This window comes from Suillus paluster (genome assembly GCF_016628075.1).
Source record: "Suillus paluster strain FC165 chromosome Unknown EDB91scaffold_16, whole genome shotgun sequence".
Classification (NCBI taxonomy): Eukaryota; Fungi; Basidiomycota; class Agaricomycetes; order Boletales; family Suillaceae; genus Suillus; species Suillus paluster.
This window is the reverse complement of record NW_024537576.1, coordinates 180954-202941: the sequence shown is the minus strand read 5'-3', so window position 1 is coordinate 202941 and position 21988 is coordinate 180954. Positions and strand designations below refer to the sequence as shown.

At 48.9% G+C, this 21988-nt stretch overlaps 7 protein-coding genes across 7 annotated transcripts; 4 read left to right on the top strand and 3 right to left on the bottom strand.

Annotated features, from left to right (window-relative positions):
- Positions 1-762: 762 nt before the first annotated feature.
- On the top strand, positions 763-1059 carry EDB91DRAFT_1050501 (uncharacterized protein; the record flags this gene model as incomplete). Its single annotated transcript, XM_041313536.1, has 1 exon — positions 763-1059. A coding segment is annotated over one exon (297 nt), but the record flags the coding sequence as incomplete, so codon positions are not given.
- Positions 1060-4309: 3250 nt separating this feature from the next.
- Positions 4310-6736, bottom strand: EDB91DRAFT_1246693 (Alpha/Beta hydrolase protein; the record flags this gene model as incomplete). The annotated part of the gene is made up of 5 exons (XM_041322695.1): positions 4310-4716; positions 4785-4982; positions 5037-5240; positions 5291-6277; positions 6334-6736. 5 exons carry the CDS (start codon positions 6734-6736, stop codon positions 4310-4312), a joined length of 2199 nt encoding a protein of 732 aa, XP_041178921.1.
- A 669-nt stretch (positions 6737-7405) lies between these two features.
- EDB91DRAFT_1246692 (uncharacterized protein) lies at positions 7406-7856 on the bottom strand (the record flags this gene model as incomplete). The annotated part of the gene is made up of 2 exons (XM_041322694.1): positions 7406-7451; positions 7516-7856. 2 exons carry the CDS (start codon positions 7854-7856, stop codon positions 7406-7408), a joined length of 387 nt encoding a protein of 128 aa, XP_041178920.1.
- Positions 7857-8971: 1115 nt separating this feature from the next.
- On the top strand, positions 8972-13034 carry EDB91DRAFT_1236507 (armadillo-type protein; the record flags this gene model as incomplete). The annotated part of the gene is made up of 23 exons (XM_041321468.1): positions 8972-9031; positions 9087-9271; positions 9319-9433; positions 9480-9652; positions 9703-9849; positions 9903-10099; positions 10160-10263; positions 10286-10425; positions 10451-10567; positions 10718-10753; positions 10803-10893; positions 10944-11037; positions 11063-11101; positions 11156-11382; positions 11437-11577; positions 11633-11780; positions 11842-11876; positions 11926-12222; positions 12274-12315; positions 12372-12506; positions 12551-12769; positions 12819-12883; positions 12947-13034. The coding sequence occupies 23 exons, from the start codon at positions 8972-8974 to the stop codon at positions 13032-13034; spliced, it is 2895 nt and encodes a 964-aa protein (XP_041178919.1).
- A 521-nt stretch (positions 13035-13555) lies between these two features.
- Positions 13556-16807, top strand: EDB91DRAFT_1123091 (aconitase family-domain-containing protein). The gene is made up of 12 exons (XM_041318306.1): positions 13556-13862; positions 13923-14031; positions 14094-14123; positions 14172-14339; positions 14387-14642; positions 14691-14974; positions 15027-15408; positions 15459-15833; positions 15886-15951; positions 16004-16410; positions 16465-16536; positions 16585-16807. The coding sequence occupies exons 1-12, from the start codon at positions 13684-13686 to the stop codon at positions 16606-16608; spliced, it is 2352 nt and encodes a 783-aa protein (XP_041178918.1). The 5' UTR covers positions 13556-13683; the 3' UTR covers positions 16609-16807.
- Positions 16808-18940, bottom strand: EDB91DRAFT_1123089 (uncharacterized protein). Its single transcript, XM_041318305.1, has 2 exons — positions 17750-18940; positions 16808-17680 (listed from the first exon to the last, which is right to left on the bottom strand). The coding sequence occupies exons 1-2, from the start codon at positions 18858-18860 to the stop codon at positions 16827-16829; spliced, it is 1965 nt and encodes a 654-aa protein (XP_041178917.1). The 5' UTR covers positions 18861-18940; the 3' UTR covers positions 16808-16826.
- Positions 18941-19213: 273 nt separating this feature from the next.
- On the top strand, positions 19214-20799 carry EDB91DRAFT_191157 (uncharacterized protein). The gene is made up of 2 exons (XM_041326380.1): positions 19214-19465; positions 19521-20799. The coding sequence occupies exons 1-2, from the start codon at positions 19235-19237 to the stop codon at positions 20766-20768; spliced, it is 1479 nt and encodes a 492-aa protein (XP_041178916.1). The 5' UTR covers positions 19214-19234; the 3' UTR covers positions 20769-20799.
- Positions 20800-21988: the final 1189 nt, after the last annotated feature.

The window sequence follows — 21988 nt, the reverse complement described above, 5'->3', positions numbered from 1 at the left end:
AAGGATTGGCCACAATGATCACAGGATCACTGCAAATCGGCAGGCATCTATGTTGAAACAGGGACAATTCAAGTCCAGTCTAAGTGTAAGGGCACCCAGTACAGGAATAGTGTACTTTTATGGAGAAGCGCTGGCAGGTGAAGCTTGAAGGATCTGAATCAGTTAAGGGCTGGTGGACTGACATTTAAATTATTATTACCAGGCGAAATTCTGATTTGACAGTCTAAGATCCAGATGGTAATATTCAGATGAATCAGACACTGTTTGTCTCTGATTCGGAGGCAACTGTAACAAGTAGAGTGGAAGATACTAACGAGGGCTGAAGTTGATGGTGAAGGAGTGTTGAGAGGATGGTGTGGCAATAATTGATTGTTGGCAGTGCTGCAGTGCTTGTTGGAACAACATTGTAATTGATGTACTAAAGTCAAGACCTGGTATCAATAGTACACATCAGTATCAATGAAGTGACTTTGGTATAAATATTACTACTGGGCATTAAGAATAGAACTTAGGTACCGATATCTTGACTTGGTATCAATATGGTTGAAACCGAGTCTCACAGGCACGCTGTTGCAACCAACTTAGGAAATTTCCGACATATGACTCAAATTAGGCAGTGGCATATGTATGATCCTGCTGTAAGTACTCACCGATATTTTCAGCTCCTTGCTCACGCGAGCATAGTCAAAATGTCCAGAGTGTCCGACCATCAATTTCTACAACCTAGATGCTTGAATATTTGGGTCAAATTTGAAAGATGGCAAACGGGAACATGATGCAATGAACAGCTTACTGTCAACCAATAGCCATGATGGAGATGAAGAGATCGAAAAAGATGAGGCTGGTACTTGGTTGGATGATATGCAGGAGAGTTCCATGACACTCAACGACATCGAATTCAATGTGGAACCCGAGATAGACTTGAGTGCTGATGGGTTCCTTGTGGTGTTGGCTGACTCAGCTCCTGATGGCACAGGGAAGAATAAGGGTAAGGGTAAGGCGGAGGAGATCCTGGAACTTGATGATGGTGATGACAAGTGGCCAGTGGAATGGTCTTAGGTGTGTTTTCTGCGCTGGCTAAGTAGCTAGAATTTGTAGTGACTTCTTTGCTGGCTGAAAACGATCACATGATGACATCACATGACTGGCTAAAAAGCTTGCTAATATTTACCTGAATAGTTTTATCCCAAACCCTAATATTCACCCTTACTTCTCCAACCTATCCAATCAATCCTCCTATCCCCCTCTGCCCCTAAACACTTTCTCTGCCTCTGTCATATACCTGATCTGACTGCTCCTCTGATATTAATATCTGCTCTGCCTGACCTCATACTTCCCCCACTTACCTACCACCTCCACTCCGTCCACCCTCTGCCCGACCCAGTCAGCTCCCACATCTGCTCCTACAGTTCCGCTCGACCACCTCATCAGTTGTCTTCCACACCATCCATTCTACTGTAAACTCCTTTCTCCATTTAGGTATATACTTTCCCCATTTGCACATAGTACTTACTTCCCAGATCACCGGTACTTCCCATAACCACTCAACTAACTGATCCAATGCATACATATTGATATCCGCTCCAACTTATGTCTTTCACCTGTGTCTACTTACAAATTGTGCTCAGTACATAGCCTCCTACCAAGAACTAACTAGTCACTGCCTCCTAAATAGAAGTATATAAAACATATCCTGTACATAGCTACTCCCCAGTCTTAATATTACTTGTCTTCCCACAGTCTCTACTAGTGGGAATTCTCCATAGGACTTTGCTCCCTCTCCAGACACAAGTTTATCTTGTCGTCACCTCTGACCCTCTGCTCCAACTTAGAGCCGCACTCTAAGTATTTGCTCTTACTTCTCTGACCCAACCAAACCCAATCCCCTTACTCCCCTCCATCCCGACACACTTCCTCCGCCTCCCCTGCTCCACTTCTAGTCGGACTACTGCTATTAGCTTTTACCTCCCGACCCACCAAGCGGACCAAAGTGGTCTACCCATCCTGTCATTGGACATTGTCAGATCTGCTCCAAATTCAGGGCATGTACTCGGCTAAGGGCGCAGCACAAGAGCTGAAGCCAAGCCCCAACCCCTCCACTTCTCTGTCCAAGCAAGGTCTCTAACAGCCTCACCCGCTCTGCTTCTAGTCAGACCGCCACTAGAAGCTCTTACCTCCCAACCCATAAAGCAGACCAAAGTGGTCTGCCCATCCTAGCGTTGGACATTGTCGACTCCACTCCAAATTCAGGGCATGTACTTGGCCAAGGGTGCAGCACAAGAGCTGAAGCCAAGCCCCGACCCCTCCGCTTCTCCATCCAAGCATGGTTCCTAACAGAAGAAGGCTATGGCACCCTTTAGGTGTTTCACCCATATCTATTTGGAATTACTCTACATAATACATTGAATATATCTGAAAGTATCTGATGTCTGTCTGACAGGTATACTACTAGATGAGTTATGTCTGATAGTTGGTATGTTTAACGTCATCATATCATGTTGATATTTCAAATGTCAGATATCACGAGGATCTGTTGTTAGTGGCATCAGAAATTTCAACTTGTCATGTGATGTCTGGATTTGGTAATTTTGGTGATGGTGTTGCAGGATAGTGATTCTCTCATTTATGGTGACACCTGAGACAGTACTGAGTTTGATAGAGGAGAATATTTGGTACATATGCTATAAAATATTTTAGACATTTCACCTAATATGTCAGTGAAACAAATAATGGGCAAATGTAAAATTAGATCTTAACTTTGATTGCCTGTCAAATTTGACTTCAATTGTTGAATCTATTGTCATTTATATTTAGAATATAAAGGGGGACATCTATTTTAGTGACAGATGTATTGCCATATTGAAAATATAATGATAATATTTTATTTGTGTAGATTCAAAGTGTAATATTCTCAATTTGTTCTGTTATTGCCCAATAAGAACACTCCATTCCAAATATGTATGCCGCTCATATTTGTCAACAAGTTTTGAAATTGCTTACCTACAATATTCATGCACAAATGCTAAATATGTCACATATCTAAGGGCAAAGCAGTTTGAATTTCAAAATTTGAACATGTCATGCCATCAAATTTAGCATATTCTATATACAGTTATCAATGGGTACTTGAGACACAAAATTGAAAATTTATGTACCACACCTATACAACACATGATAACAACTCTGTCATATTTTTCCTGACAAGTAGTCTACCTCAACACTCCAGATCTGAATTGTTAGAGAAAAATATCCAACCACTCGAGCACAACGTCCAAAACAGTGAGGGGACCTCTTTTTTGCCCATTATTGTTCCTTGAGACACGTGACTGCTTAGCTAATCTTAGCTTATATCCAACTATAGCAAAACAGTTCACACTCGTCTAAGCTCGCAACACTAGCCAACACTGTTTTCTACACCACACATGATGTTTTCCAGCTATTTTACATGTTCTGGAGAGCTTAGATACTTGTTAATACAGTTTTGATTGTTTTATGCATGATAAAGCAGTTTAGTGTTGAATAATGTTGAATAAGATGGATTATAAATTTCAGAATGAGGCTTCGGGGCGTGAAAACACACAACTCAAAAGCAATTTCCCTGATTAAGTTCATAAAAATTTTGAGACCATGTGAGAGGCAAGGTCAATTATCCTTGTGGAAGTATTTTTGAGACTATGAAGTGTGTTGTGAATGCGGGAGATGTGTTTGTATCAAGGAGTGATAGTGTCTCAAGGACCCATTGATAACTGTACAATTTGTATAAGTATCATATAACTCACAAATTTAAGGTCTGATATTGAATATACATGGTTGTCAAATGGGTCAAAATATGCACAATTTGTTTCCAAATTTATATCGCATCTGCCATTAAAACTTTTTCGGCTTTGCCTCAGGTGTGAGTAACAAGCTGCTTGTACCGCCTGATAGTTGCTGACGAAATTATTTGCAGCAGGACTTTCGTGGTGAGTCAGTTAAGTACCATCATCGGTGCGGTTATAATAACCGGGTTCATACTAAGTACTGAGGCAGTCTGCATCTCTATAACTCTGCAAGCGATGCCAAAAAATGGTCGGAGATTGATGCGGTAGTGTATTCACTGCGCGCAATCACGGTAACACGACAACGAGGCCTCATCCCGAAGAGGCCGCGGACGTTGCTCGAAAGTTTCTTTCGGAGAACCATCCCCAGCATTTCTTGAACTTTAGATAGGTATCACGGTTGCAAGGCAGCGTGTTACTGTTACATTATACCATCACTTCAGATCATAAATGACCCTCCTAGAATGTGACTTACTTGCGCTACCACATGATCAATGTTCCTCCGCAAACGCCTTAAACCAGTCCCTCCCAGCCTCCCACGAAACCCTCGCCGCCTCCACCCCGTCAAGTGGATGCGTCTCCTTCGGGAACGTCAACATCTCCACTCGCCTATCTCTCCCCTTGAGCGCATGATAGAACCGCATCCCCTGCGTTGGAACCACACGCAAGTCGTCTTCTCCAAGCACTACCAAAACCGGCGCACGTACGCGATCGACATGCGCGATTGGCGATGCTTCGAATAGCGTTTGGTACGTGATGGGCGTCATGAGCGACTGGGGGGTGAATTCGAGTCCGAATTCGTCGTAGATCCAGTCGGGGATGTCGGATCCTGTGAGCTCGCCTACTGAGATGACTGGGTTGCACATAACTGCTGCGTTGAATAGGTTTGGGTATTGTCCTATCACTGAGTGTGAAGTTTGTTTATTAATGAGTGCGTCGCTGTTGGGTGGAGAGAAGGGGTCTTACGGTGCGCAGAGAGGAAACCGCCGTGACTTCCACCTTGGACGACTTGTCGTCCGTGTTCTGAAATACCGAGTCGGATGAGCTCGTTAACGCTTTCTACTACGTCTTCTACGTCCATCGTCCCGCAATGCCCGAGAAGTTTTCTGATGTATTTTTCGCCGAACCCCATGGAACCGGTATAGTTGGGGAGGGAGATGGTATCTGCGGGCGTGCTGGTAGTAATCAGTAGTTGCGTAGCTTGGAAAAGATACTTACATCCTTCTAGGGCTAGTGCAGCATTGGCTGGTGAGAACGCTGTCGTTGACGTCGAATGAGGTCCTCCATGTAGAAAGGTCACGCAAACAGGTTTTGGGCCAGTCCTCGACGAGAGCGTCTTTGACTGAATAACGAGGGTCTCTGTAGGAGGACGTGCACCGATGGGTATAATTGATGCAGTGAGGTCACTGAGCGCATTCTCCGCTGAAAGATAAGATGAGACATTGACAGGAACCGAAGTGACTCGACCGTACTTTCTACAGAAATCATTGGTTTGTCTAGGACTTTCCAACTGAGGTTCCCATGTTCATCGAAGTATCCCAGTAATACTTCAGATGGGGCAGTAGGCGTGCTCCTCGAACAGATAAAGTGTGTCTTGCTGTCTGTAGTAAGTACGTTCCAGCTGTACATAGGTTCGCCGTCGCGCATTTTTGTCTCGTCTGTGATTGCTCCTGTTTCTGTGTCAATGACGAGCACAGTTGTGCGCGAGTACCATGTGGAGTGGAGCACGAGATATGCGTGGTCTCCGCGATGCACAAAGGGCCTGGAAGGCATGTTGTACTCCGTATAAAGTCCTGGGAAGTGATTTTCCGGGGTAGTCTCCATGACGGTGTCCACGACGATCTTGTTGGTACCAGCAGTGAGATCGCGAGATTCCAGAGAAACACAAGATGAATGAGCACCACCAACGGGGTTCGAAAGCCAGAAGAGCTTCACGGGTGTTTGACTGTCGTCGTATAATACACGAGGTGAACGACAAGATCGTTCTAGTGGTGTCAGCTTCAGTGAGTTGCACGAGATTCTAGTGCCAAAAGGCGTTCCATGCAAGCTTGCTGACTCGGGAAGTCTAAGCTCCCACATGCCCATTGGACGATTGAAGTACCATTTAACCCCCAGTATTCGACCGTCTTTGGTGTGGTCGTATCCAGTGGCGAAGATGACATCCTCTGTTGCAAAAGTAGCTTGGCCGAATAGGACAGGTACTTGAGTGACCTGCGCCAGTGAGAGCGCACAAAGTAACATGTCTTGCTTAGCGGCCCTGGTAAACGCTGTGGACCTTGTCCAGCGGAACAGAAAGATCGTGGGTCTTTTCTTCGTACGAGATGGTTCACCAAAGTTCGGGGTAAATCTGAATTTTAGGTAAGGATCGTCTGAAGCGTCGGCGTCGGCGTCGACATTCGCTTCAGCAGTGTAAAGAAAGGATGTCTCCGACGGAGAGAATGAGAGCGACGATAGGATCTCTAAATGCGATGAGCATAGTATATTCGTGAGCTTTTATAAAGATCGTTCGACTGACCGTCTGTATGGAAAACGTCATGATACTTAGTAACATCCAAGGATGCCTCTATCTGGGTGCCTGCCCAGATCTCGACGATTCGTTTTGTACCTGCGCCATCGGTGACCTCTCGCAGAATTGCCTGACGAGACTTGGAAGGAGACGTTATGAACGCCTTGACTTCAGATGAATCATGGGAGACTGCAGGGGTTGTATGTTGGTCAGACCCAGAAGTACTAATGACGGGGAACGTCTTGGTTAGAGATCGATTGGTGTTACGCTCGTGATCGCGAACAGAATAAGTGACTCGTGCAACTGGGCGGGTGTCTACATCACCGCCAACGAAATCAGCAGTCACAGGAACGGGTAACTCTGCTAGTTCCGTGTAAAACGTTGATGGACCGGTGTGCTTGAGTGAAGCCATCATGATGTGTGAGTAGTACTAGTAAATGTATGATTCTGGCGTTTCACGAATGACCCGTTGGTATTCGGGTATGTATGTGATCTACGGGGGAGCAGCACGAGACATGCTGACGCTGAATTTAGCACATGCCATTTAAGCCTGAGGAACCTTGAGTTGTATCAATTGGCTGATAACAAACTTAAATTGGGACCGCGGTGGAGTAGCCGGTAAGAAGACGTGGATATGATAGATGCACCACAGAAAGACACACCTAGGCCTGTAGATTATATTTATTCTGCAAGACACCACACATGGAAGGAGGTCAGGAGGCGAATGCCGGTGTGTATGTGTAATGCCGGAATTCGGCCGAACACCTTTAGACTTCATGGAACTGAAGTAACTTAGAGCCAATTTCCCCAACCAGAAACTTGTCAGAGGGTTCCACTGGATTCCAGCGGTATTAAATCTCGACGTCACCATGCATGGAGGAGTCACACAAGCTACTAGCCGCTGAAATCCCGCCAGCGCGATGTTGGATGTAAGACGACCTGTAATGGCATCACAATAATATTGAACTTGAACAGGGTTGCAATAGGGCAATTAACAAATATATCCGCAGAACTTGCAGCTGCGTGAAATAAAGAAACTGTCTAATCGCCGTCACATAGTTGCTTGAGCGGTCCGTCCAACTCAGAGATTGGGTTTCGATATAATAAACAGTGCGGATTTCTTTGCACTGTGATAGTGCATGGAAAAGTTGCTCAGCCTCTTCCCAAGGCAAAGTACCAGTTGTCGAGCACCCTTGTAGCGAGGGGAATTCAGAGTCTCGCATGACCGTGATTACATCGCATTCATATCTGAACCAAAGAACCTTGATGTTGAGGAAAAGTGCGAAATTGAACTTATGCCAGCCCGACGGGGAAAGGACTTTGACTTCTCCACCCAACCCATAAATCACCACGTTGGGAAGGGTAGGGAGGTCGGAGAGATGTTCCCATGCTGCCAGGTTTAGCGATGGACAACGAAGAGCTACGTGGTGCTTGCATGAACGGATGGCGTCAGACAGCAGGGACAGCTCATCTACTGTTTCCTTATGAAGGATTGCAACGGTTAAGCTCTCCAGAACAGCACAGTGGGCCATGATAGATTTCAAATCGGGAGGCAAGTCCGGTAGATAACAATGACACAGCATAGGAGGCAGGAAGAGATGTAAGCATCCGATGTTTGGAAGTCATTCCAGCCAGGATGAAGACAGCAGTCTTGGGAGCCATGTCTTGATAGGGAGGACTATGAGAAGGTGAAAATGTTCGTCGGCGAGTATACGCATTGAGTGCACACGGGGGGCATGGCGCAAAAACTGACGGGCCTTGTCCTCACATAATGGTTCGACACCTTGGGAATAGACACCGGGTTAGGTGGCAGGTGTGCTAATAAACGAAAGAAATGAATATAAGAAGAGGCAGTGTGACTAGTCCGCACTCACCACCGTGCCGGCAACGTATATGATGGGATGTAGCGTTGATCAGGCAATGCAATTTGATTGGGATGCGCGAATATGTCCAGGAGGACTTCGAAGAGAAATAGAGCGATAGACCAATATAGATGTTACTTTTTACACGCGCACCACCGTGTTCTTCGAGAACATGTCGGGCAGGTCACCCTCGCACTTGTGGTTCACGTCTTCCTGCTTCTCGACGGACACTGCGGTTCGCGAATGGATGTGCTTGTCCAATACAAACGGACGGCCCCGATGTCCCAATATAACAGATCCAACGTTGTGCTCCCACAACGCGCCATCACCAGCCGATTCAGCGCCATCTCGATAGGTCAAAGGGTGGTGTTGTCGTCCTCGGGCCTAAAATCAGATTTGGAGAGCTTTAGGAAGGAATGATTATGCAAGAGTCGTCATCATTTACTTATTCTCAGGTTTTGATTAGTATGGTCGAAGTTCATGCCACGCATGATGGTCGAGGGGTGTAGCGCAATCCAGTTGCATTCTGGATTTCTAGTGCATCGACTGAGAAATGACGGCTGGAAGTGCTAAGTAGATATAACCAAGCCTATGACTGAATGAATGAGAAGAGCAAAATGATGTAAAGTTGGTCTCACCCGATTGAGCCGTGGCCCAAGGGCCAACGTTAACACCGTGACTGATCTTCTCTTTCATCAATCTGGAAATCCTGTATTATCTGCTGGTAAAGCCTATCATCTAGGCAGCTGTATGGGCCATTGCCAGCTTTTTGCGTTTCGTGCACAATGTCGTCTGCAAACTTCCTCCCAAAATTATCTTCACCTGACGTGCAACAAGCAGCGCAGGTACATACTTCAAGTCCGCGCCTCTTTGGGGAGATTTCTTACGACGCTTCCATAGCTGATACAACAGGCATATTCGAGTGCCCAGGCCCAGGTGGATCAAAGACGGATACAGCAAGAGCTGGTCGAGATACAGAAACGACCAGAGGCATGGGGATTGATTGTACCTTTCCTCGAATATCCCGACCCAAATGTGCAGTTCTTCGGTGCACATACTGCGCAGGTCAAGATCATGCGTGATTGGTAAGTTCTTCACCTTCCCTACCTTGCAATGGTACTGATTGCTGCAGGGATTCATTTCCTGACGAAAACGCCGAACATCTGCGTGACTTGTTGCTCAAGCTCACCTCGCACTCGATATTGACTGGCAAAGGAAAGGTAGTATGCCGTAAACTATTCGTCGCAGTGAGTTCAATTTTTAGATGGAAGTTCCTCTAGTGATCGTTTGTAGATCACATCACTTGCACTCCGCATTGCGCCGGGTTCACCTTCGAGGTGGCCAGACTGGATAGTGTCGGCAGTGAATTCTCTCTCTTCGTCTGGCATGCCTCCAGAACAACTCCTTGCATTCCTTACCATAGTCGCTGAAGAGGTCGAAACGGCCGACCTTCTAGGGTCCAGTAAGTGAGTGCGGCGATTGTATTCACTCTGCATCATCACCAATCTCGTTCCAGGATGCAAATGCATCAATCTCTTCTAGACGCGTCTCCGATGGTCGTCCAAGCTGTAGTAATATCTATCACTCGACCAAGTCTCATATTGCCCGAGCTCCAATCTGCGCTCAAGTGCTTCCAAGCATGGATATACACATTACGGGCCAAGTAATGTTCTTTTACACGCTCTGTTTGATTTATAACTTAATGCGTCACTCAAGTGATATCACCCCCATCATTCCGCTGTTGATCACCATTATGACGCCCGCACCAGACTCTGGATTCGACGAGTCGACTTTCTCAGCGGCTTCTGACGTCTTGCAGGAGATCATGACAAGGTCCTCGTTGGCTGGAGGTGCGGGTGCGTCCACGTTGACAGAGCCGCTTCTTGTTTGGCTTGATGCCTATGGAGATCGCGGTGAGCCCTGTTGGTTGCGGGCGCTAAATTTTATGAATCCTCATTGTATCGGATATCCAGCTGGTTCAGTCGACGGTGTGTCTCATTCACTTTGTAAATTACTAGTCGCCCTCGGAGATCACTCCACAACATATTTCGCGTCCAACATCACGTCGTTGAAACCCGTACCCTGGAACACCCTACCAGCGCGCCTACTTCGTACAGAAGTTCTTGCATCTCCTTTTGAAATACACTGGATTACCGGGTTATTACGGTGTCGACGAAGAGGCGAGCGAGATGACTCTTGGCTTTTGGTACCTCTTTCAAGAGTCCTTGTGGAGTGTGGAGTACGAAGACCAAGCTGACGATCAGGAGGGTAGTACCTTCCCTTGTCGATGTCGAGGAAAAGGAACAATGGGCCGTTGTGAATGCGGTATATGTTCAACTCGTGGAGGTGCTGAGAAGGAAAGTGATGTGGCCCGACCAGCAGTACTCTCAGTTACTGGGCAAAAGGTGATGGTTTTGTATCACTTATACTTGCGTTGTGCTAAAACGAATTGATTTGCAGACGAAGTCGATAGGTTTCAAGTGTGAGTGAGAGCATCGTTCATAAACTCACGTGGCGTTGACGATTCACAGATATCGGAGGGACGTTGGTGATACTCTGATTAATGCGTGAATAAGATGATCGACATGCCAGTGTTTTATGTTGATGCGTTCTCAGATATTACATCCTGCGAAATGACATGATGAGGTACTACCTCGAGGACATGCAGAAGCGCTTTGCACAACCCAATGGATCCCAAGGGTGGGAGGTGAGTGCTTCTTTCCACCTATGAGACACTCATTCAATAAATTCCGCCAGGAAATTGAAGCTACTCTGCACTGCATCATGTCAATCCAAGAAGCGGTTCCGCTGGAAGACAATCCGTTCCTCGCCCGATTGTTTGGACCTGACTGTGCTCGGTCGTCTACCAACATCAGGTCAGGATCGAATACGTAGGACTATGCTTGGCTTGATTGGTAGGAGCATCGCACACACGACTTTTGATCGTCTGTTTAACCTTCCCTGTTCAGCGGCGTACTCAACATGGTTCACCACCCAGCCCAAATCACCGACACCCAGCTCAACTCCATCTCTTCTGATGAACGCCATTTCTTATGTTGTAGCTGCTTTACCAGAGCCTGCGTTATGCCTTCCGGCTGCGAATGCCCTTCGTGATCTGTGCGATTCTAACCGTGCTGCGCTGGCGCCTCATATTGGAGCGTTTGCGGAGCTGCATGCTGGATTGAGTGGTATCCCGGTCCGTGAGATGCATCTATAGTTTGCATCTTCGCTAATATGTTGACTTGAGCAGGATACGGAAAAGAGCAAGGTCCTTCAATCAATCGCGAGCGTAATACAAGCATTGCCACCTGAAGAGGAGATTCCACCCATCCATGCGATTATCAGCCCGGTAGTCGAAAGGCTTGCGCAAGCCCTCCACGTGTCCTCCTCGGTTCGTATTGGGCTAAATAGAGGACCCTGGAGGCTGAACTGTTTGTCTTGTGCAGCTCCTGGACGAAACTCGCTTTATCATCATTTCCCAGCTTCAGACACTGTCAGGGGTAGCCAAAGGTCTCACACGCACGCAAGACTCGTTGCTCATCCTTGACGAATCACCCGAAGAGAGAGCCGAGGCTGAGCGCCTACAACGAGCACGTGATGATTACACGATGGTCAAAATTCGCGAAGATCTGTTTCACCACGATAAGAAACACAGCGACGCTTTGGTCTACAGACGCTGGTGTTTCGGATGTACGTTTCCAGCTTATTGCCTCACACTATTCGACTGACAGTGAACAAGGCTTTGAGCGACTTTTTCCGCTCGATAACCTCTTTGCCCTCGGATACCACCCTGCTTTCGCTTCCTGCGGCTCCGATTTTTGAGATCATATGTCTTGCTTGCCAGAGGCAGCTTACGGCTGTGTGGCTTTCCCTGGCAAACATGCTCGTCATACAGCTTGATCCGCCGACATTGTTTACGGCCTCGACGCTTAAATCCGCACCAAGTCCTGAAGCGCTGGGGGTGATCTCGACTTTGCTGCCGCTTTTGCTTGAAACATCGCTAGGGATGCTAGGGCAGCCAGGTGCGATGGAAGCTGTAGGTGTACCCTATCGACTGAATGAGGGCACTAATCATTTGTTGGTGTAGAACCCTGATATCGTACAGGCATTTTTCGGGTGCATGGATACCGTGAGTACTGGGTGCGGAATTAGAGACTCAATGCAAGGTTGATATACATTAATTAGATCGCGAAGCATTTCCTTGTGGTCTTCTATCGACTGCCACCCGGTGCCCTCGATGCGCTGATGCAATGTGCCGTGACTTCATTGTCGCTGCAAGAGCGATATTCGCTTGTTGCAACATGCACTTTTCTGGTACTTGTGCTTTTGCACTGATGCTTATCACTTCTCAATGTTGATGACAGGAAACGCTCATCAGGCGGACGGCTAGCAGTGATGATCTGGGAGATGCAAGTACGATACTGATCCAAGGACACGGTCGGCCGATCCTCCAAGCTATTTTGTGTGGCTTCGCGGGCGTAGCGCCAAGATCCGCGACGCAAAACCTGATTGAGTTGCTGTCCATAGTGGCGTCCAAGTTCCCCGCAGAGACGAGAACTTGGATGAATGATATCTTGTTTGCGGTATGCGTTGCTTGTTGCTGGGCTGTGAGTAAGTCTGACACGGTTTCAGGACGACTTTGTGCAATCAAAAGCAAGCCCGGAGGCAAAGCGGGCTTTCGTAAAAGCTATCATAGGGTTTGTCAACGCCGTTCACACGACCTTGTTATGCTGATTATGAGCAGGTCTCGATCGCCAAAGAAAACGAGGGAGGCAGGCACAGCAGTTTACGCTTGTCGCTCGGGGCTTGGAAGGCACTAGCTTTGGATATGCCTCTGTTAATATTTGATGTGGGGTTTTCCTACTGGTCCTCTCACTTCAACATTGCGTCTGGTATGCACTTGTACTTCGTCGGCGATGTCGGTCAGTACGTTAACGTTATCAGTTCAATGCGTACCTTGTGCCAGCGTGCTGCCCGTGGAAGGCCTGCGTGAGTTCGGCGGCCACGGTGTAGCGTGCTGTATGATCTCGCGGTTAGTCTGTCAATTGGTGCGAAGCTCCCACAGCACGCAGAGATGGTTGGTATGCTTCCATATTATCGTGCGACGGCCTCCGATGTCGATTAAGTGGAAGGAACATGGATCGTCGGCGTGTCGGCTCTGCTGAACGATGCTAATGATGACCGGTTAATACGACTGAAACCTGTGATATCGGATAGTCCGGGGCTGGTCAGGGTTGGTCCGGGGAGCATATCTGATAACGTGGGGGAATCAAGGGGAGTCGGCGGAAGAGCGGCGCAACGAGGCCGGGGTCCGTCAAAAGCAGGAAGTGGTTCGGCTGTAGCGGGAATAATATTACAAATCGCGAGCTGTGATTGGCTATCAAGCGCCCATGAATCACAAGCATAAATTGGCAACTTTCGGAACGCAAATGTCCGAGCACACGCTTTTCTTCAAACTTGCTTGTCGTCCACAAACTGCTCGTCGGTCTGCTCGACGATGCCTATCCTCTCTTCCTCAACGCGCGACGCGATGCGCTCGCTGCAGCGGCTGGCCGCGGGGATGGCCACTGCTGCCCCAAGAATCGGTGACACAAAAGTTCCCATGTCGCTCCTCGAGAAGGGCGCGTACATAAACTACCAACGTATTGAGGATAGTCTTGCCGTCGTTCGTGACAGGTGAAAGCAATCATTTAATTGACTTATAGTTTGGTTTCTAATGTAATATGTGGTCCGCAGGCTTCAGCGCCCGCTTACTCTGTCGGAAAAGATAGTGTACGGACACTTGGATGATCCCCATAACCAGGACATTGTCCGAGGCACAAGTTACCTCAAGCTCCGCCCTGACGTATGTCGATCCTTCTCTTCTGCTCTGAGCAACCATTTGATTTCCATTATCCTTATCAACAGCGAGTAGCATGTCAGGACGCTACCGCCCAGGTTCGTTCATACGTCACTGCTTCGTCTTCTTGCTGACGTAATTGATAGATGGCCCTTCTACAATTCATGTCTGCCGGCATGGACACAGCAGCTGTTCCAACTACAGTCCACTGTGACCACTTGATTGAAGCCCAAGTCGGCGGCGTGAAGGATTTGGCACGTGCCGTTGATCTCAACAAGGAGGTGTACGATTTCTTGGCTACCGCAACCGCAAAAGTTAGTTTCTGTCACTTTGGGTTTTGCATTTGCTCATGGGTTCGCAGTATGGTCTTGGTTTCTGGAAGCCAGGTTCTGGTATCATCCACCAGATCATTTTGGAAAACTACGCATTCCCTGGTGGACTTATGATCGGTACTGACTCTCACACTCCAAATGCGGGTGGTTTGGGTATGGTGGCTTGTGGTGTTGGAGGTGCTGACGCTGTTGACGTCATGGCGGACATTCCTTGGGAACTGAAATGCCCCAATGTTATCGGCGTAAAGCTTACTGGCAAAATTGGAGGCTGGACTACGGCCAAGGGTGTGTGCATTCTTCAAATCGCTCTTTTCCAAGGCTGATGCCTCGTAGATGTCATCCTCAAGGTCGCTGGTATTCTCACGGTCAAGGGTGGAACTGGTGCCATCGTTGAATATCACGGTCCTGGTGTTGAATCTTTGTCTTGCACGGGTATGGCCACCATCTGTAACATGGGTGCCGAAATTGGCGCAACTACCTCGCTCTTCCCCTTCAACCGTCGCATGGTTGACTACCTCGACGCTACCAAGCGTTCCGAGATTGCCCAATATGCACAACGCTTTGCACACAACCTTAAGGCTGATGAGGGCTGCGAGTACGACCAGAACATCGAGATTGTGAGTAATGTCACTAATGTCCTCGTCGTCTTTACTAATGTCTTGCGCCTAGAACCTCTCTGAACTCGAGCCTCACATCAATGGTCCCTTCACTCCTGATCTTGCTACCCCGCTCTCGAAATTCGCAGAGGAGGTCAAGAAAAACAACTGGCCCCAAGAACTCAAGGTTGCTCTCATCGGTTCCTGCACTAACTCTTCGTACGAGGACATGTCACGCTCTGCTTCCATTGCACGTGAAGCTGCTGAGCATGGTCTCGATGTCAAGAGCAAGTTCACTATCACTCCTGGTTCTGAACAAGTTCGTGCTACTATTGAGCGTGACGGTCAAATCGGTGCTTTCGAAAACGTTGGTGGTCTCGTTCTGGCAAATGCATGCGGTCCTTGCATTGGTCAATGGGACAGGAAAGACGTCAAGAAGGGCGAGGTCAACTCAAGTGCGTCGTCCGTGTCTATTGTATTACATTATCTTATCGGCTGTTTACAGTTATCACGTCCTACAACCGTAACTTCACTGGTCGTAACGATGCTAACCCCGCCACCCACGCTTTCGTCGCCTCCCCGGATATCGTGACTGCAATGGCCTTCGCTGGTGACCTCACCTTCAACCCAGTTTCGGACACCCTCATTGGTTCTGATGGCAAGCCATTCAAGTTCTCTGACCCCACTGGCAACGAGCTTCCTCCTCGTGGCTACGACCCTGGCCAGAACACCTTCCAACCTCCTCCTGCAGACCGTGCTAGCGTTGCAGTTGCAGTTGACCCTAAGAGCGACCGTCTCCAACTCCTCCACCCCTTCAAGCCTTGGGACGGCAAGACCCCGACTGACCTCCCCGTTCTGATCAAAGTCAAGGGCAAGTGCAGTAAGTACCACCCGCTGTTGATTCCTCGCATTAGCCTGATTGGTGTGTCCAGCCACTGATCACATCTCTGCTGGTGGTCCCTGGCTCAAGTACCGTGGTCACCTCGAGAACATTTCACGTAAGTCCCCATGCCCAATAATTCACTAGACCTCCATCTCACCTTTGGATAGAAAACTGCTTGATTGGTGCTATCAACGCCGAGAACGGCGAGGCAAACAAGGTCAAGAACCAGATCACCGGCGAATACGGTGCAGTCCCCCAGACTGCTGCTTACTACCGCGACCAAGGCATCAAGTGGGTTGTCGTCGGTGACCACAACTACGGTGAAGGTTCATCTCGTGAGCACGCTGCCCTTGAGCCCCGTTACCTTGGTGGTCTTGCTATTATTACCCGGTCTTTCGCTCGTATCCACGAGACGAACTTGAAGAAGCAGGGCATGCTCGCTCTTACTTTCGCTAACCCTGAGGACTACGACAAGATTCAGCCTAACGACAAGGTTGACATTTTGGGCGTGGAGACCTTCGCCCCCGGAAAGAACTTGACTCTTGTTGCCAAACATGCGGATGGTAGCAAGGATGTGAGTTCTAGCTAGACCGTGTCTTTGTGTGGTGTTGACGTGATGTTCTTGCAGGAAATTCCTCTCGCTCATTCCTTCAATGAAGGCCAGATCGAGTGGTTCAAAGCAGGCTCTGCTCTCAACTTGGTTCGTTCGATTGATATGCTGCAGGGGCATTTCTGACCTCGTTGACAGATGGCTGCCAAGGCCAAGCAATGAACAGCGACATAGACAGAAAGAGCATGTGTCATGTCCTGACACAGTAGACCTCATTTCCCGTTCAGTTACATTCTCTCGTTTGACATTACTTATTTACTTGGTTATCCACATCACGACGTCGACATCTTTTTTTATAACATTTTTGTAATAACACTGGACGACATCAGAAAACATTTCAATTCTGGAGGATACTCTGGCTGCAGGATCAGAGCATCGTGCTACTCATCCAAAGGTTCGTGCATCGTCATCTTCCGTCTTCTTTCCAGCAGCGCTTTCCTTGCCATGCTCTCTCTCCCAGACAGGTGACCGGGCTGAGGTGCACGTAACAAATCTGATCCAAATGATATCATCGAAGACGCCGACGATGATTCATGGTGAATTGGTTTAGGTCTTGAACGTCTCCGCTGCCCACCCCTCTTTCGCGACGACACTTTGGAGCGCCCAGACTGCATCGTGTTCGTACGCGAGTTCGGAACGTCGTCGTTGAAAGGGAGTGCCTGATGCGATTGTGTGAACCCGTACCCGTAGTTCTTCAGGTTCGACGAGGCTGCAGCTACAGACTCGGAGGTGTAAACGCTGCTGGAGCTGGCATGTGAGGCACGACTCTGATCCTTTGCTATGCCAGAAGGAGCTGCATTGTGTTTCAGTGATACGCGGGACTCTTGCGTCCATACAGGTGTCATGTCTGGGCGAAGCGTTACCTGGCTATCGCTGAATCCCAGCCCCGACTGCGATATGCCAGGAGAGCAAATCTGATCTCGAGGATGGCCACCCAGTCCGCGAATGCGCAGTCCGTTTACGTCGCTATTGTCCTCTGCAGAGTATGATGATAGCTCGTGAGCAGCGAGAGGTACATCATATTCGGGATCTGGAAACTGTTGTGGCCAATGGTGTTTCGCAGAGTCCAGCGAAACGCCGCTTTCTTCGATGGTGGATGAGCGCGATGTGCGGTTGGCTGCAACAGTGCCGAAGGCGGTCATGAAGTTGGATTTGAGGGTGGAGGCCCAGCCTTCTGGGGGTGGGTATTCATGGACTATTGCTGGGTCGTGTGGCACGACGTCATCGGGGAGTGGTACGTTGTGCCAGTCTCCAGGGCTGATGACTGGAGTGTTTTCCATAACCTGTGGTAACCTCTCTCTAGGCGTGCGTTGGGCATAGCCCGGTGAGGGTAAGAATTGCGGTAGACCATCCCCTTCCAGCGGCAGGAACCGTGGTGTGGGATACTGGACGGCGCTTCTGGGTGGACCTAACACGCCTGCCCTTGTGCTGTGATACGTTTGGCCACCATGGCTCGACTCGTCACCAGAAGTCAGGTCACCAGGGGCTATATTTGCTACTTGGAGCCGCCCAAGCGTGCGTGGACTTTCCTGTACGCTGTACGCACTTGCGTGCTTGTTGAATGCGGGTCGCCGCTGCTCCATGGGTGGATAGACGTTGCCGAATGCCGCTCTTGACGGACTGTACCCTGGTGCTCGATCACAGGTTTTGTAGAAACCCGCAGCTGTTGGTGTACCGACGGGGCTGGAAAATGGATCGTTCGTATGTCGCCTGACGAGGGATGCAGGAAGGTAATACTCGGAATCTTCATGCGGGGTGCGCTCCTGCAGACTGGGTTCGTGGCCGTCCTCGAGTACGTCCCTCGCTGTCCAAAGTTCGTCGTCGTCTCGCGTCTTCCGCGCTGATGCGCGCGAGCGCAGCCACCATGCTAAGAATGCCAGGCAACAAGCGAGGACGCAGACGGTGCCCAGGATGATGGCAACGTAGAATGGGGCGGAGAGGTTTTTGGATGTGTGCATGGACGCGGGAGAGACGAGTGCTGTCGGACGAGAGGATTGGCTAGTGCTACTTGGGGAGTTGGATGGAGTGCTGGTCGTGGTGCGTATATATGAGGAGCTTGGAGTGGCGCTACTGAGCGATGAGGACATTGTGCCAGTTGAGGGAGCTGAGGTCTTTGCCAAAGCAGGAACAGTGGTCATCGATTCCCTTGACTGTGTCAACTGGCTTGCCGTCTGAGTTCCAGCTGCGCTGATAGGGTTGGGACTGATCTGCGTTTCCTGAGCGCCCTGCGGTGGCACAGAATCCGGCCTGCGGTTGCCTTCGGGGTTGAATGAATCCTCTCCATGTCCTGCTGGAGGGTCTGAATTCACGATTGACGGTTGCCCGTTTGTTCCCAGAACCAAGTGGGAATCCGCTCTGCGATTATGGCCATAGTGAGCAAAGAATGGCATGCGTGAAGCCAAAGATATGGGCATGATTAGTTGTATATGCGCACCTGGCGCTGAGCTGCCAGAGCCCTGTAGAAGATGAGGTGACTTTTCAGAATCAAGCGTACTTTCTTGTTTCTTAAATCATGGAACCTGGCTTAAAGTTTGAGTTCAGACTGCTAGTCTGACAGGGGATTACTATATTTGGCGAATTGATGGAGATATAGTTATGTTCAAGTCGTCGAAACAGCCGGCGATGTGTTGGATGCCACTGCCAGACGCGCCGAACCAACATGAGCGACGCATCATGCTAATCAAAACTCGCGACCTTGTAAAAAGCGATCGGGCTCAAGTCAAATCGATGCGAGAAGGTTGTTTGTGTATGTTTTGTATGACCGCTCTCGGGCTCGAGTCTCAATCTGATGCATCCAGCTCTACTTATTTCTGAAGTCCTCTTGGATATATTCACGCATGTGAATAAAATCCCAGGACCACCAAATGGCAGGCAACTATCCCTTGCAGCGCTTGCCAGGACATGCAAAACTTTTCACGAGCCTGCGATGGATTTACTTTGGGCTCAGTTGAATGGCATAGAACCACTGCTAGGCTGTGTAACGAGGCTACACGCGATGATATATGGTCATGTTGTATGGGTTAGTCACGCTCTCGTTCATCGGCTGACCGAGCATCTAACCGTAGTGCTTCCAGTCTGACCTCAAACCATTATCTGAGCACGAGATCAATCTATTTTTGCGTCACGCCGTCCGTGTGCGCTTGATGCACATAACATCCCATGTCCATTTTCACCTTCTCTCAGTTCTGCCCAACGACACATGCATGTTCCCAAGATTGCTGTCGTTATCAACAATTGCACGTCCAACTAAATACTTGTATCTCTTCCTGTCCCCCACGCTGCGTTGGTGTGTCCTACCGAACATTCATTTGGATTTAGAATTTATTGTGACCCGCTGTGCTGGTTTGAGGCACTTATCCATCAGGAGCTTCGATGAGAGCGCATCAGATAAATTGTCACTTCTGTCCCGCAGTGTCCGTTTGTGCAGGCAGCTTGTAACTCTGTCCTGTCCGCCGCTCGACTTGGCAGCATGGGAGCACCTCTCTAACCTCCCCACCCTGCTCGCCGTCGTGATAACTAGGACGATGATCACTGTCCCTTGCCCATTGGACCTCGTTAATCTCAATTTCGCATCTTTCCTCAACCTCACGACTCTTTATTTCTTTGTAAAAACGGCTGAATATCCTATCGCAGTTATGCAACACTCAGGATTCCCCGCGCTGAAAAAGTTCGAGATGGTTGTTCATGCATTCTCTTGGACAGAGGCTGAGCAGCTCTTTCGTGCACTGTCCCAGTGCAAAGCATGCCAGACCCTTGAACACATTTCCATCGCCTCCTATGATCCAGACGTTCAGCAGCCCTCAGGCAACTCTTTCACAGCTGTTACACATTTCCTTTGTTTCACGCAACTCCGTACCCTACGGCTCATGCTTCGTCACTTCATCTTCCTCAACAACGACCTCCTTTTGGAGGCCATGTCAAGTTGGCCGCACATCCGCTCGCTAGAGTTAGTGGACCGACAGATGGCATCTGCCGTTACATTCCGCGGATTGTTCACAGCACTCCGTCGATGTCCCCACTTGCATACACTGCATTTATTATTGGACGCCCAGCATATCGATATCGATCCTAAAGCCGAGTCATTTCAACATACTGCCCTACAAATATTGGACTTGACCTGGTCTCATGTAGCTGATGCTGAAGCTGTTGCTCGCATCATATTCTCCATGCTCCCCTGTGTTGACCGAGTTGCCCAAATAGGCACCTGGTGCACCGGGTCGCGCCCCAAGGAGGAGTGGTACGAGGTGAATAGGCATCTGAAATCTTTGAAATCTTCTGCGGTTCTTGGCTGCCATATCACAGGAGAAGCCGCGAAGTCCTGAGCTAGTGTGGGATACACTGAGGTCGGGGAATTGTCTGGGTCTGTCCTCTGCCCAACATGCGTTACGTTTCATTCAACCATTCAATGTTTCGCTGAAATACATGGCAATTCGTTCCTGTTAAGCCACACCATCGCCTGATACAGTAGTACTGTTTCCGTCGCCTACGCTCTTCTGGTTTCTTAGTTTGTAACCTGCACTGAGTGACAGCATCACTCTCGCAGAAACTTATCGGACTCTCGAAACGCATCTCGAACCTTGTGACCTGCTTTCAACGAATTTCTCGCCGCAGGGCGCTCCTTATCACCGATGATGCATGAGCGCTTTTGAGCAATGTAATCTGGAATGGATGAGTCGACATGCCTCAGGCCTCCTCATCCGCACGTCGTGTTTTGCGCCTTTGACGGCACGTGGAATTTCATGGTGTGTAATTGTAAATGAACCAACTGGTGGATGCTTCCGGTGACTGACGTCGTCTAGAGTCCCGATGGGCCATGCATCGCAACTTGGGTTGATCCACTCTGCTCCTGACGCCTGCAACCCGATTCCGCCCTTCACGAATCCATGTTATGTAAAGAAGTCGTCTATCCAAATCACTCTCAGAAATTCACGGACCACAAAAATTCGAAAATCCGCATAGCAAGCAGCGAAAAATAAAGCACCGGAGTGGGTATGGTTTAGTACCGCTGGTTTTAAAAGGCAAGACCCTGGCCAGGAAGTCGTTGTGCATCATGGAAACACGCACCAACTAGATAGCTACTACCTTGGAAACGTGCTACGGACAAGATCTTCATCTTGTATCGATAGTGGACCAGTAACAAATTGGATTTCCACAAAGTTCAAGACTCGTACAACCCCTGCGTTCGAATTGAGAATACTTATCGATTACGCACCTTCTCCTCAACGTGAGATTACTAGCAGAGCATACAACGGCGTCCGCGCATCTGAGAATAACAGAGCTCCAGTCTTACCATCCGATCTCAAGTCTCAACCAAAACGTTGAGAAGCGACAACGATGTGCTTACCTTATTTCTGGACTGCCTGGACAGGCTTGGGACCTAGTCAAGAAGGGGTATTCTGCGAATCTTACAATAGCCTCATTTGCTAAAGCTGTGACGGTTATATATGCCTCTTTCCACGCGTCCGCTGCACCATAAGCCCAGCGGCCACTTGCCTTGTTCATTTCCTGGAGGTGCCTTGATGTTGGTGGTGTGCGGGAGTTA

Excerpts from the sequence above, each read along its gene's own strand:
- EDB91DRAFT_1123089 (XM_041318305.1), bottom strand. The coding sequence starts at position 18,860 with ATGCCCATATCTTTGGCTTCACGCATGCCATTCTTTGCTCACTATGGC. Across the intron at positions 17,681-17,749 it reads GGGCTATGCCCAACGCACGC|CACTCCCCGATGACGTCGTG; the intron begins CTAGAGAGAGGT and ends GGCACAACGTAC.
- EDB91DRAFT_191157 (XM_041326380.1), top strand. The coding sequence starts at position 19,235 with ATGCATCCAGCTCTACTTATTTCTGAAGTCCTCTTGGATATATTCACG. Across the intron at positions 19,466-19,520 it reads TATATGGTCATGTTGTATGG|TCTGACCTCAAACCATTATC; the intron begins GTTAGTCACGCT and ends TAGTGCTTCCAG.
- EDB91DRAFT_1123091 (XM_041318306.1), top strand. The coding sequence starts at position 13,684 with ATGCCTATCCTCTCTTCCTCAACGCGCGACGCGATGCGCTCGCTGCAG. Across the intron at positions 14,340-14,386 it reads TGGCTACCGCAACCGCAAAA|TATGGTCTTGGTTTCTGGAA; the intron begins GTTAGTTTCTGT and ends ATGGGTTCGCAG. Across the intron at positions 15,834-15,885 it reads CAAAGTCAAGGGCAAGTGCA|CCACTGATCACATCTCTGCT; the intron begins GTAAGTACCACC and ends TGGTGTGTCCAG.